The sequence below is a fragment of the Stegostoma tigrinum genome, chromosome 11, assembly GCF_030684315.1.
Source record: "Stegostoma tigrinum isolate sSteTig4 chromosome 11, sSteTig4.hap1, whole genome shotgun sequence".
Taxonomy (NCBI): Eukaryota; Metazoa; Chordata; class Chondrichthyes; order Orectolobiformes; family Stegostomatidae; genus Stegostoma; species Stegostoma tigrinum.
This window is the reverse complement of record NC_081364.1, coordinates 48,591,672-48,605,608: the sequence shown is the minus strand read 5'-3', so window position 1 is coordinate 48,605,608 and position 13,937 is coordinate 48,591,672. Positions and strand designations below refer to the sequence as shown.

General features: G+C 38.0%; 1 protein-coding gene across 2 annotated transcripts in view; it reads left to right on the top strand.

Moving 5' to 3' along the window:
• Nucleotides 1-13,937, top strand: part of synpra (synaptoporin a) — a 307,939-nt gene that overhangs the window by 202,854 nt on the left and 91,148 nt on the right. For both annotated transcript variants that reach the window (XM_048547889.2, XM_048547890.2), the window contains one exon: nt 1,200-1,324. In XM_048547889.2, the coding sequence (XP_048403846.1) occupies nt 1,200-1,324 (125 nt within the window). The remainder of the gene's footprint in view (nt 1-1,199; nt 1,325-13,937) is intronic.

Genomic DNA, 13,937 nt, shown 5'->3' with positions numbered 1-13,937 from the left:
CTGGAATCAGTGTCGATGGGTTGGCAGAGACTTGATAGGCCAAAGGTCTATGACTTTCTGACACCTGTCAAATACAGGTTAAACTATTTTTGTAATGCAAAACAGGTATCAAAAGCAACTAATTCCCACAAGAATAGTTTACTGAACTTGAATTCATTAGTAGCATGGTTGTGTACCTAGTGGGGAAATGTTTCTTTCATCTGGGATTTGAAGCTCTGACTAGCTAAATTTTCCAATGCTTTTCATTTGCTTGTTTCCATGTAAGTGAGAACAACTTAAGGAAATTATATCACTCCTTATAATTACCAGAGGATCAGTTAAAATATTCTGGGAATTACTCTGAGATTTTAGACTTTTCATTGCTTTCAGGGCAGTTTAAAATATTGCGTAAATGAAACTTTGTATTGTTTGATTCTTAATTCTTGTAATTAAAGTTCTTCTAAGTGAAGTTGTCTCCACACAGTAACGTGAACCATGGTCTGACAGCATGGGGTTATCCTGCTTTTTCAATCTTCCTTTCCAGCATACGCATCCCATCTGGGTTCCAGCGCTTCATTTTAGGATTAAATGATGTTTTTTTCATTTTTCTATTTACAGTGTACACCTAAAAATTTGATTGTCCTTCATTTAATTTTTTAACATTATCACTTGAGTGTATAGTTGAATCAAAATGTGTTTTGAATTACTATTAGCTTGATTCCATTTGTTTGTTTTTCCAGTTTTGAATTCATTTCAATGTGCTACATGTTGGCACTCGAGACTTAATGAGATTTAATTATATGATTCATGTTTGAATTTTGATAAGGGATGAACAAAAACGTTTTCACAGACTGAACTTTTGGTTTCTGTGTATTCTAACTGTAAATGTTTCATTCTTGGAAAGTAGCTACATTTTTAAAAATGATTTGATAACTGAATTTCCATTATTTTGAGCAAGAAGTATGCAGCTTGAATTGTTTGGTGTTTTCTCCTTCGGCTCCCAAGCCCCACAATCCATGAATGACCAATCATTTCCACAAATACATGAGGCGATCTGTTATGATTACAGACAGATATTTTCCAAATGACCCAAGTTACAAAAGTATTATTTTGCAAATTAAATTCTCTACTCAACCTTATCATAGAATGAAATGTGCTAGACATTTAAGTGTAAAATACCAAATTACATCCACAAGTTTAAATATATTTTCTCTTAACAGATTTTTGCAATCTTTGCATTTGCAACATGTGGTGGCTACTCTGGAGCACTGAAAGTCAGTGTGGACTGTGTGAACAAGTCAGAAAGTAACCTGAACATTGAGATAGGATTTTCTTATCCTTTCAGGTATGCTTTTAAATTCATGCTATGCTATGTATACCGTAATTCAATGTAAAAACACCTAAATTATTCATTTATGAGCTCAGCACCACCTTCTCAAGAGCAACTAGGGATGGACAACAAATACTGGTCTAACCAGTGATGCCTGCATCCCATGATTGATTTGTGTAAAAACTCTGAGAAATCTATATGAAGTTCTACAAAATGAATTCATTGTGCTTTGGAATTTTTAGTTTATTTCCTTAATAATCTTCAAAAGTAAATTAATCAATTATTTTATCCTGATGTTGAAATTAGATGAGACAATGTTTTGTTACATTTAAAATTGATAGCTCTCCTTCATAAAGTGATGTTTTGTTGATAGTTGTCAAATAGGAAGCAATCTTTATATGCAAATGAAAATCTAGTATGAAATTAAAATTGGTACATTGTGTTAAAATCACGTGATGTATTGAGGGTGCGTCAACTTTGTATTAGCTCATTACACCATTTTCTTTGTTAGGATGGACTAGGTCTGCACAAGTTTTACATCTATTAAATGATTCACAACTTTTAAAGGCATCACATCTCTGAACTATCACTTCTGTAGAGTTTAACGTGTAATTGGCTCAAATAACCACTTGGTTATTGAATTGCCAATATGATATCCAATTGTTTGATTGAATATGAATGCATTAACAATTGACAAAATGTGACGGTGAAAAAGAAGTTATCCAGTATTCAAACAATTGCACATTCATGTTTTAAAGTTACTTTTCACTAACTATTATTCATACGAATTTATCATAAAATAAAGAAACTTATTCTAATGTTTAATTAGAGAATCCATACAGTGCAGGTGGAGGCCATTTGGCCCATCAAGTCTGCTACAACCCTGCAAATAACATCCCATTCAACAATGAACTAATTCTATTCGAATTCCTTCATGCAATTTTCTGCACTGTTATGATTCCAACTCATGATAATATTGGACAAGTCAGATCTCAGAGTGAAACATGGCTTGACAAGTCATAGGCTTTACTTTGAGGGTTGGTTATTTTCGTGGTCAGTCGGTGAAGATATTCTCAAAAACGAAGAAGATAAATGTATACAAAAGACAAATTTGAAAACAGCTTAACATAACAGCAAAAAGAAAAATAAACTTTTCCAGCAATATCTTTCACAGATACTCAATCTCAGTGAATTATCTCTCCTATCTTAATCCTTTCTTAATTAATTTCTTATTTAACTGACAAGATTGTAATCATTTCTTTTCTGAGCCTTTATATAACCTCATAAGATGTGATCTTCTCCATTACTATTTCTCCCCGCAATACATAGGCACTAGCTACTTCATGAACATTTCCTCCCATTAATAAATGCCCTATCTATGTAAACTGCTAAAACAGTTTTCAGATTACTTTCCAGCTCTGAAAGACCATAATGCTGCAAATTAACTGCCCTTCTGCTGGTATGAAACTGTTCTTCGCAACTGAAGTTTGATTATGGCCTCTGGTTTATCTTACTGTTTGCCAGAAAACTTCAATTTCATAAACATTTTATCATTTAACTCTGCGAGTAAGTTATCCACACATTTGGTTTAAGTCATATAATTTTTTGTAAATTATTTTTGATGTCGCTGTACCTAAAGTACTGCTTGACCTCTTAAAAATGATGTCAAATCTTCCCATAATTAACTGATCATTTACATCTTCCCAAGTTTCACAGAGATCAACTAAATCAACTACATAGACAACATAGTTGTATAATCCATCAGTGACTTTGTTGGGTAATTATTGAAAGGTTTCTGGTACATTTATCATTTCAAAAGTGATTTGCAGTGATGAAGTCAATCTGGTGTTATAAAAACTGATATTTCTATGGCTCCATCACAACAATGGAACTTCTCAATATCCTTTTAATAAATCAATTTAATAGCATGTGGTGTTTGTCCAATATTCCCAAGAAACCCCTCCAATAATGGCATCAGATAAAATACACTTTTGACACCGTGTTGACTTTGCAATAATCGGTAGTCTTTGTGGTCTAGTTTTGTCTCCATTACGATAGGTAGACTTAAGGTACTATGATTCAATTCAATAATACCATTGTCCCCCAAGAACCTCCCTCATTTGAGCTAATTCTTCTAAATTGATTATATAAGAATTTTTTTGGGGTTGCAAAGTTCTTACATTAGCATCATGTACTTCCAAACATGTTTCTCCAGGCCTATTGATACAATTCAATTCTTGTGTCTGTAGTAACTTTTTAAAGACATTTCAGTAGGTTTCTGAGAGGTTATTTTCCTTCTAACATTTTAAGCACCTCTATGTTACCCAAACAAATTAGTGGAGAACCATCTTTTATATTTTTAATTTCTGAATCATTCTCAAATCACACTAATATTGTATTCTCACTGTCAGTTTTCCTCACCACTGTAAATACACTTCTGTCGTGACTATGTTGTCCATGACTGTTTCACTTGAACGCATTAACATAATACACTTACTGTTCTTTTTCTCCAGTGCACATTACTCATTGCACATTTCTCATAATTCACAAATGAGTTTCTTTTGATTTGATTGCTTGTTCAGCACTTTTCAAACATTCTTAGGCCAGCTCACATTTTCTACTTTCCCTCCAAAACTCAAAACATAGATTGGAAGTGTAGCCACTGAGATTTGGTGCATACAGTTGTCTTTAACTCATTTAATGGTCATCTAGCCTCATGTTTCTATATCTGTTTGAAGAGACTGAAACCTGTGGACTCATTAGCTAACAGTAACAAGGCTATACCTTCATCCTAACCACTAGAACAGGTGTATATAAATATAGAAATTGCTGGAGAAGCTTAACAGGTTTGGCAACATCTACACAGAGAAAACAGAGCTAATGTTTGAGACCGATGACCCTCCTCCAGAACAGTACTGTTACAATGGGGTAAAAGTAGCCACTTTGAATCTTAGGTTCAGCAAGCAGAGAATCATTTACGCATATGCTGAAGAAAAGCTTTGCCTGCTTTACCCAGGATGGTTTGTCAAAATATAAAGGTTTCAGCATGTTTTATAGTTCTCAACTTAATGCAGGGCTCCCCATCTTATTTCTGTCTCAGCTTTGGGTCTGCTTGCCTATGTGACAACTCAGCCTTTAGTTTACACTTATTTTCTTTACCTGTGTGACAATAGTTAATTGTTGCAACTTATATTCTTTACTAGGATTTCTAGAGTACAGTACTATTACTACAGTATTGGCTAGACTCACTATTGTGCTTCGAGAAAATGCTTATTGCTATCTTTGTCTATTCTAAGCTATGGGCATGCATTTAAGTATCAAATTTAGCCAATTGTTTCACTTGAGTCTCTCCTATTGGCCATGCCTAGAACCCTTTGGGGTCACCCATCTGGATAGTCTGCCCAAAAACTGTTCAGAGATCTTTCTGGACTTTGTTGTTTGTCACATCCCTAAACATTTACCTCACACCTGTTATGGCTTGACCTGTATCTTCAAGATTGGGTGCAGCCTGATTTTCCGAGGCTGCAGGAAACCCCTTTCATGTAGCATCCCATCCCCCCCCACCCAATTTTTCTTGTTCTGTGGTCACATGCTAGCTAGCCCCTCAGCCAGCTGTCATGCCTCCAGCTGTGGCCTACAGGATGCAGGTAAAAAATGTTTACAAATTGTGCAATTACCAACAGGACAACTGCTCCAAATTTGTACAATACCTTCATTTCCACAAATCTGTGGAGGTCTTAACATCTTTAATGCCTTTCTTAATGGCCCAATTTTTCTGCCCTAGTTTGGGGCAATCCATGGAGCTTTGCTAATGTCCTTGTGGTGTTCAGTCAGATGCCCTGCTAAAGACAGTAGCGCATTACCAAACATATTGACATAACCCTGCAGGTGACCTCTATCTCTGGACTTTGTCAGTATATATTGATCTGTTTGTTTGTCCCAATCCATTCTCAGATTTCCAGTGTAAAGCAGAAGGTCAGGTTGGGCACTTCGTGGATTTTACACACGTAACTAAAAAACTTTTATAGAACATAGAACAGTACAGCACATTATAGGCCCTTCGGCCCACAATGTTGTGCTGAACTTTTACCCTAAACCTAAGGTCTATCTAACCTCCACCGCTACCTTATACTATCCCCCATATGCCTATCTAATTGCCACTTAAATGCACCTAAGGAGGCCGACTCCACTACCCTCTCCGGCAATGCACTCCACGCCCCGACCACTGCCTGAGTAAAGAATCTACCTCTGACACCTCCCCGATATCTACCTCATTTCACTTTAAAACTATGTTCCCTCATAAAAGCTACCTCCGCCAAAAGAAAAAGCCTCTGGCTGTCTTCTCTATCTATACCTCTGATCATTTGCACACCTCTATCAAGTCACCTCTCACCCTTTGTCTTTCTTTTGATTAGTAGTTACACAGTACTCTCCCTCACAAGCATAAGCAGCCTGTTTTGATTTATAGCTGGAATCAGTTACTTCTAACAGACTCACTGTTAGTTGTGTTAAACTCACAAGTTGCCTCAAGGTCATAATGTACCCTATAAGGACTGATAATTACACTTTGGCGGGATGATATGTCCTTTCAATTTAGTTCCCATTAAATCCCTTCTGGGCTATACACAGTAGCGTGTCATGGTATGCAACTTAATCAGATCCTTTATTCATCCCAATATATTAAATCTGACAAAGAGCGCAGGGTTGGGTTTCTGATGGCATTACAGCCATGATAGCACCAATTCCATCATGACCCAGGAAGCACTTCTACAATTAGTTTGGATGGAATGTAGCAACATTCCTGTGAATACTGTGTGTCACTAATAGTTTCCTTATTCCTAGCTATGGGTTAATCAAAACAGCCATTAACATTTGGTATGTGTATGCCAACACAGATTCAAAGCAAATTTTTCCTAATATCCAATTCAATGCTATCAATTAAGTCTCAAGCCAGTATGTAGAGTTTACTAGCTGTGTTTCTTGCAAATTTCCTGTCATGAGTGCCTCAGCTGTACCTTGGGGCAACAAATTGCAAGCCGTTAGTACTTCTCACCCACTCATGATGTGTAGTCACTTATACTTGAGAATTGACATGAATTGTATGGCCACATTACTACAGCTGAATCAGGCCTGTTTTCACAGCTCCTCATTCCTGGAGCTGAGTGATTTTTCAGTCAATGTTTACCTGATTAAATCTATGTTCTTCCTAGCCAATTGCATCAGGGTTTTCTCTGGCATTGGCCTTTAATTCTTTAAATTATAGGCCATTCCCAATGTATTCCCACTAACATAATTTTAGGTGTCCGGTTCCTATGCTGTTGCTCTCTGGAGGAAACACAGCACTAGGAAATGTGCCAACACAGTGTGAAGCTGGAGGAACACAGCAGCCCAGGCAACATCATTGGAGCAGGAAAATTAATGGTTGGGATTGAGACCCTTCCTCAGAAATGGGGAGAGGGAAGGGAGCTGGGAAATAAATAAAGGGAGGAGGGGTGGGGCTGGGGAAGGTAAGTTGGGTAGTGGCAGGTAGGGGGTGGTGGGGATTGGTCGGTGGGAAGGGTAGGGCATGTGCCAACTTCCAATAACTGTACATTGTTATATTAAAGCATCTTACATTGGTGCATCCTAATGTTTGATAATATTCATACCTAATTCCTGATAACATCGTCGTCCAAGTCCTATATGAAAGGAGGTAAACAAGTCCATTTTGGCAAAACTTTAAACATTCCTACAACATTCCTTGTATAATTCTGAGCCTTTGGCAGTTGTCTCCTTTCTTTTCCAGCAAGTTCTGTTTTTGCCTCCTTTCTCTCCTTTGGGCACTTGCAAGTCCTGCTCAGGATGAAGGTGGTTCCTCTTGCTTGTCGACCCCATCGGGGCTTCTTGTATTGCTGCAGTTACCAGGGTGTATTCGCCATTACAGCTACCCTGCAGTTGCCTTTAATCTGTAATGAAAGAAACACAAAAGTAAGTAAGAAATGTGGTTCTGGCCCCCCTGTTGGCAGAAACAGAATGTGAGTCAGAAACCTTGAGCTGAGACCATTGGGTATAATGTCAGCCTGTATGGCATTCCTGGAAGGTAAATACCACTCTTATTGCTTTACAATTTTTCCTTTTACCATCTACGTGTACAGAATATAGCTGGATCTGTCTCTGAGCTGACACAAAACTGTTGTTTTCATATTCAGCCAATGTTGCCAAACTGAGGCTAATAACCCATGAAGGCACTCCCCTTCCTAGTGGGCCGTTTGCATATTGCTCTCCATTAAGGGTGATCAGTGACTCCTGAGCAGCTCAATTCCTGCTCTCTGTGCTCAGGCACATCAAATGAGTACCGCTTATTTCGAAAATCAATTCCAGCAACATATTCCAAGAAATTATACAACTTGAACCAAATGTGTGGATAACTTACTTGTGGATACTTTACGCACGGCTTAGTGGGAGTGAAAATAACAATTTGTTTTACTTTGTGGCCACACACAGCAGTTGGAGTGTCCTCTGCTGAAAGGGGAGCTTGCTTTCTCTCATCTCAGAAGCGGTTGTCTGTCCAGTTTCCTGTTAAATTCCAACATCCTAAAGTCACACACAGAGTGGCCTGCTTTCCTGTGTGAACCTCTCATTACCTGAGCTGCCACAATTGTTCTTTTCCTGAGTCAGTCTTTCTACCACTCACTTCCCTGATTTTTACACAGAATTACTTCCTTTCTCCTCTTTCAGTTTTGTCCATTTTCCCCATTTCTTATGTTTATCTGGAGTCCCTAATCGGTCCCAGCCTTCCTTAATTATTTTACTCAAGGTCTTCTTATTTAAATTTTCAGGACTTAACAGAGTGACCCTTTCGGCCCCAGCCTAGGTTTCTGTCTGCCTTGGCTGATGTTACATTTAAAACCTGACGGTTCTGTCTTTAGGAAACAATCTGTTCCATTTTTACCTCAGCAGATAAGGACATGATTCCGTCCCTTTTTACCCTACAGCTGTTTATCAATTCACTTCATTTTTCCCTCAGAACAGTTACATTTTGTGTACCCAAGAAAGTGAACTGTAATTGTGGCATCAAGCTGTCTCAAATCGCTGCAAAAACAATAGCAGGAAGTGCTGGAGAAACTCAGCAGGTCTGTCAGCATCTGTAGAGAGGGAAACAGACAGGCTACGTTTCTCCAGCATTTTCTATTTTTCTTTCAGATTTCCAGCATTCACAGTTCTTTGTTTTACTGCACAAACAATCTTGTCCTTTGGTTCAGTCTTTCAAATTGGCCTAGCAGCTGCCATTTCAAATGCTGCCCCAAAATCTAATGGATAGTGAAATAAACAGATTCTTCCTTCCTCTGATGTTACTGCACTGAGACAATTGACATAGGTGTCGCCAATTGATATTACAAAAATCCTATGCGCAGTGTCAATTTTTTGTAGTTGTTTAAATAAAACCACTTTGTGTCACAGGTTCTACAATTTATTCAGAGATTTATTCAAGCATATGCTGGGACCAAGCAGCACCTACTTATCCAGGATGACTTCTCCTAAATTAAAAAGGTTAAAGTCCTCAATTTAAGGCAGCACCCATCCACCATCTCTGTGTAGCAATGGATAATTGTTCCAATTTATGTTCTTAGCTAGGACCTCCAGGAATGGAAACAGAGCCCATCTCTCCTACAATTTTGGTGATATTTCCCATCATGCTTCAAGAAAGTGTTCATAGCTACATATTCTAAGTTACTAGTGTGCCTTTAGATTTCCACTCGAACCAATTAACTCACTTCTGAATGTTCAGTCAATAAACTCTAACATGACTTTCAAAGTTTGATGCCATCTTCCTGATGCTCTCTAATTGTAAATGATAATTAAAAGATGAAAATCATTTTATGCCCAAACCATTAATTATTGTTTGAATATTTATGACATCATTATGATCTCATTGTATTTCTTAGAAATCTGTATCTTTGCAACTTTCTTGAAACTTTAGATTAACTTTTCCACTATACTTTTGCTGTAGAGTCATAGAGTCATAGACCCTTCAGTCCTAGTCATCCATGCTGACCACATATTCTAAATTAATCCAGTCCCATTTGCCAACATTTGGCCCAAATCCCTTCCTATTCGTGTACCCATCCAGATGCCCTTTAAATGTTGTCATTCTACCACTTCCTCTGGCAGCTCATTCCATACATGTACCACCCTCAGTAAAAAAGTGGCCCCGTGGGTCCATTTTAAATCTTTCCCCTCTCGCTTTAAGGTTTGGACTCCGTTACCCTGGGGGAAAGACCTTGACTATTCAACCTATCCATGCCCCTCATGATTTTATGAACTTGTGTCAGATCACGCCACTCAGCCTCCAACACCAGGGAAAATAGCTCCAGCCCTTTCAGCCTCTCCCTATAGTTCAAACCTTCCAACCCTGGCAACATCCTTGTAAATCTTTTCTGAACCCACTTGGTTTTGTGAAAGGCACTGCGTCGGGAAATGTTGTTGAAACATAGATAATTGCAAAAAGAGACTGATCCTAACTCTTCGTTTTAGTTAGGCCCTGACACAATTTATAAGACACTGTTAAACAATTCCTTGAAAGCTCTTGATGGAAGTTGAAGGCACAAGTTTAATTGATGATTGGGGTTTCCCCACTCTGTGATATGTATGCCGAGTTGGAATATTGAATCACATTTTAATGAAACCCTAGCCAAAGAAATGCTCTCATATTTTAGCCTGCATTATCCAAATAACATTTGACTTTACATTGAAATTTCATGTGCCACTCATAAAACTATATCACAATATTCAGATAAAACTACCAGTTCAAAAATATACAGGTAGGTTGGCTGCACTGAATTCCCATAGTGTCCGGGGATGAGCAGAGTAGCTGCATTATTCATGGAAAATGCAAGGTGATAGAATGGGGTGGGGGGGGGGGGGGGGTGGGTCCGGGTGGTATGTTCTTCAGAGGGTTAATATGAACGCAATGAGCCGAATGCTGTCAGAGTTCTATGAATCTATGATCTGATGAACTGCTGCCCTTTCCTCATCAGCTTGTCTTTGTTGTGATCTCTATTCACTCATTAGCATTTTGTCTTTTGAAATAATAATGCTAGCTATTGATTCTGATTCAATTTCTGAGTAGGCAGTTTGGCATCACTCTCTTAATTCGAAATCCATCTATTGCATTTCAATTAAAGAGGATCAACTAAACATAATCAGACTCTTTCTAATCCTGCATCCTTTTTATTTAATCTGTTGAAAGTGGCAGGTAACTGAATTTTAGTTACATCCTTTTCTCATAGATAAGACAAAAACCTGCAGATCTTCACAGTGCATAGAATCCCTACAGTGTGGAAACAGGCCCTTCAGCCCAAGGAGTCTACACCAACCCTCGGAGCATCCCAACCCAGACCCATTCCCCTCTAAGCCCACCTAAGCTACATGACCCAGAAAATTGTGGTGCAATTTAGCATGTCCAATCCACCTAGCCTGCACATCTTTGCTCTGTGGGAGGAAACCAGACCACCTGGATGGTGCCCATTGAACAGTGCTGCCTGCTAAGCAGGATGGATGGCAGTGAAAATCATGGTAGCCCTTAATGCCTATCCTACCAAATCCTTCTAGTTTGACCATGTGGCATTACTAACATCTCACAATTCTTTGTGCTTTGCTGCATCAAGAAACAGAGGCCAAGTAAAGGGCATTTCATAGCCATGATTCAAACCAGGGAGGAGGAGTAGGATGTTTTACTTTTTTGGTCAAGGATGGGATGTGAAGAAGAAGCTTTGAAATTGGATGATCTGTTGCAATGTGGCAGGGAAATACCGGGGAACAGTATTGACTAGATTGCTCTGCATGGACACAATGGCCAAATAACTTCTGTTGGAGCCACAATGACTCTAATTTATTGCTATGTTTTGTCCAATAAATTTTAAATATTCAATTTTTTTTAAGTAAAGACAGCAATCAATTAAGTGCTTAAATCAGTATATTCTAAATTTGATCCTCTTTAATGCCCTTTTCTCCCTCCACAGATGCTACCAGATCTGCTGAGTTTGTTCAGCATTTTCTGTTTTTGTTTCAAATTCCTAGCATTTGCAGTACTTTGCTTTTAATTAAATCACTGTATTCACTAATGGTAAAATGCTAACATGTAACTTAATCAACTGGTTTTACAAGACATACCTGAACTTTATGTCACGCAAATGCTGCAAATATACAATATGAATATTGTGGTGAAAACCCACCTGCCACATAGATGTGTCATTACAGGTGAATTCTTCATTTTTAATAAGGAAATTCTAACTATTTTTGTACAAACTAACTGATTCCCAAGCAGTTTTGAAGCCATCACACTGATTTTGACAATTTTGAATCAGTTTAATTCTTTTTTAGTTGAATTCAGTCAGCTTTTAAGTCTCATGTGGTATTGAAAAATGCATCATATAGAATGTATTAATGTTAAATGCATATATGTCCTGTAAATCCTACTATCCTAAATCATAAAACCTGCTTTTTAAAAAGGAATTTTCATAATTTCTTTATTAAAATCACTTATGTCTTTAGCATATACACAGATATCCACTAGATCTTAATTATAATTTTATGTTGGCCCTGACTACTGCAAAGGAATTGATTGTCACATTTGTAACTATGGCAGCTGCTGTTGTCATTACACATATATAGTTCATAAGAATAGAGATTAATGCTTCTCTGTTGAAGAATTTGTAGTTCCAGAGCTTCAGGTATGGGCAGCTGACCACATAGCTGCCAGTGTACATTGAAGAAAATTGAAAAAGAAGGTCGAATTTGAATGCAGAATACAGGGTTAATGGCAGGATCCTTGGCAGTGTGGAGGAACAAAGGGATCTTAGAGCCCACGTCCATAGATCCCTCAAAGTCGCGACCCAAGTTGATAAGGTTGTAAAGAAGGTGTACGGTGTGCTGGCTTTCAGTGGCTGGGGAATTGTGTTTAAGAGCGGTGAGGTTATGCTGCAGCTCTATAAAACTCTGGTTAAACCACACTTGGAATAGTGTTCAGTTCTGGTCACCTCGTTACAGGAAAGATGTGGAAGCTTTAGAGAGGGTGAAGAGGAGATTTACCAGGATGCTGCCTGAACTGGAGGGCAAGTCTTTTGAGGAAAGGTTAAGGGAGCTAGGGCTTTATTCATCAGAGGAAAGAAGGATGAGAGGTGATTTGATAGAGATTTTACAAGATGATGAGAGATATAGATAGAGTGGATAGTCAGAGACTTTTTCCCCAGGGCTGAAATGACAATTACGAGGGGGGATAATTTTAAGGTGATTGGAGGAAGGTATTGGGATATGTCAGAGGTAGGTTCTTCACACAGAGAATGGTGGACATGTGGAATGTGCTGCCGGCAGTGGCAGTGGAGTCAGATACTTTAGGACTTTTAAGCGACTCTTGGATGGGTACATGGGGGATAGTAAAATGTATGGTATGCAGGGTAGATTGATCTTAGAGGGATAATAGGTCAGCACAACATTGTGGACTGAAGGGCCTGTACTTTGCTGTACTGTTCACTGTTTTGTGTTCTATGCCACAAGATACCAGAATTGAAGTGCCGAGCTCTTGACAGCTGTATGGCTGGAGGAGATTGAGGGATCAAAATTCTAAATTTGAGACTTTGCTGGACTAGGGGCCAATTTAGTTCAATATAGGGTAAAGAGAGAATGGGAGGTTCAGTTGTGCTCAGATTTACAGAGGGTGGAAGATGAAAAACTGGCAGGAGAACTGTGAAATATTTAAGTCAGGATTTAACAAAAGCGTAGATGAAGGTTTCGACAGTAGATTTCAATACACATGTGTACTATATTTAATTATTAACTATTACTGTTCGCAGATCCTTGTATGGTGCTTGATTGATCTAGCCTGTAACAGAACTTGTGAGTCAAATGACTGACTCCTGATTCTCAAGGAGAAAATTCCAGGAGACAAGACATCCTGCTATAGGGACATGTTTATTAGAAGTTCTGTAATCCTTTAAGATGTTTCAGTCATTATAATAAATGGTGAGATATTAGAACAATCTCTGTGTTACCCTGATACAAATAATATCTTAGGAACTTAATTTAAACACGTGGTTCTTTCAATCACAGATCTCCTATTTCATTTTGACATTGAACTTCTACATCTAATCACTGATTATTTCTATTTATGTATGTGAATATAAACACAACAGGCTCTGAATTAAATGTTCCCTTTTCAGTAAACAAAAGATACTATGCTTTCGCGGAAAGATAAAAGATCAGTGATTGCCTGGTTTTCCTCACTTGCCTCTAATGTGAGTGGGTTTCAAAGAATTGTCTGCTGGTGTTGGTTTGAGTGACAGTCGCTACATTTTCCAATAAAGAGCATTATTCATTGTTTGTGCTTAGAGAAAATATGCTTCCTTATTTACTTGTTAGCTTATATTGTTTTAAGACTACGATTTAAAAAACTTTTTTTTGTAAACTTAAATACTATAATGGCTATTAGACATAAAGGACTGTTACATTGTATTAAATCAGCTTTCATCTGCTACTGCTAGCTGACAGGAATTTTATAGTCTAAAATAAATAATTCAAATAAATGTTATTCATTTTGTTGCAGTATGTGAGATTTTCATAGCCAAGAAACATGACAATTAAACATAGTAAA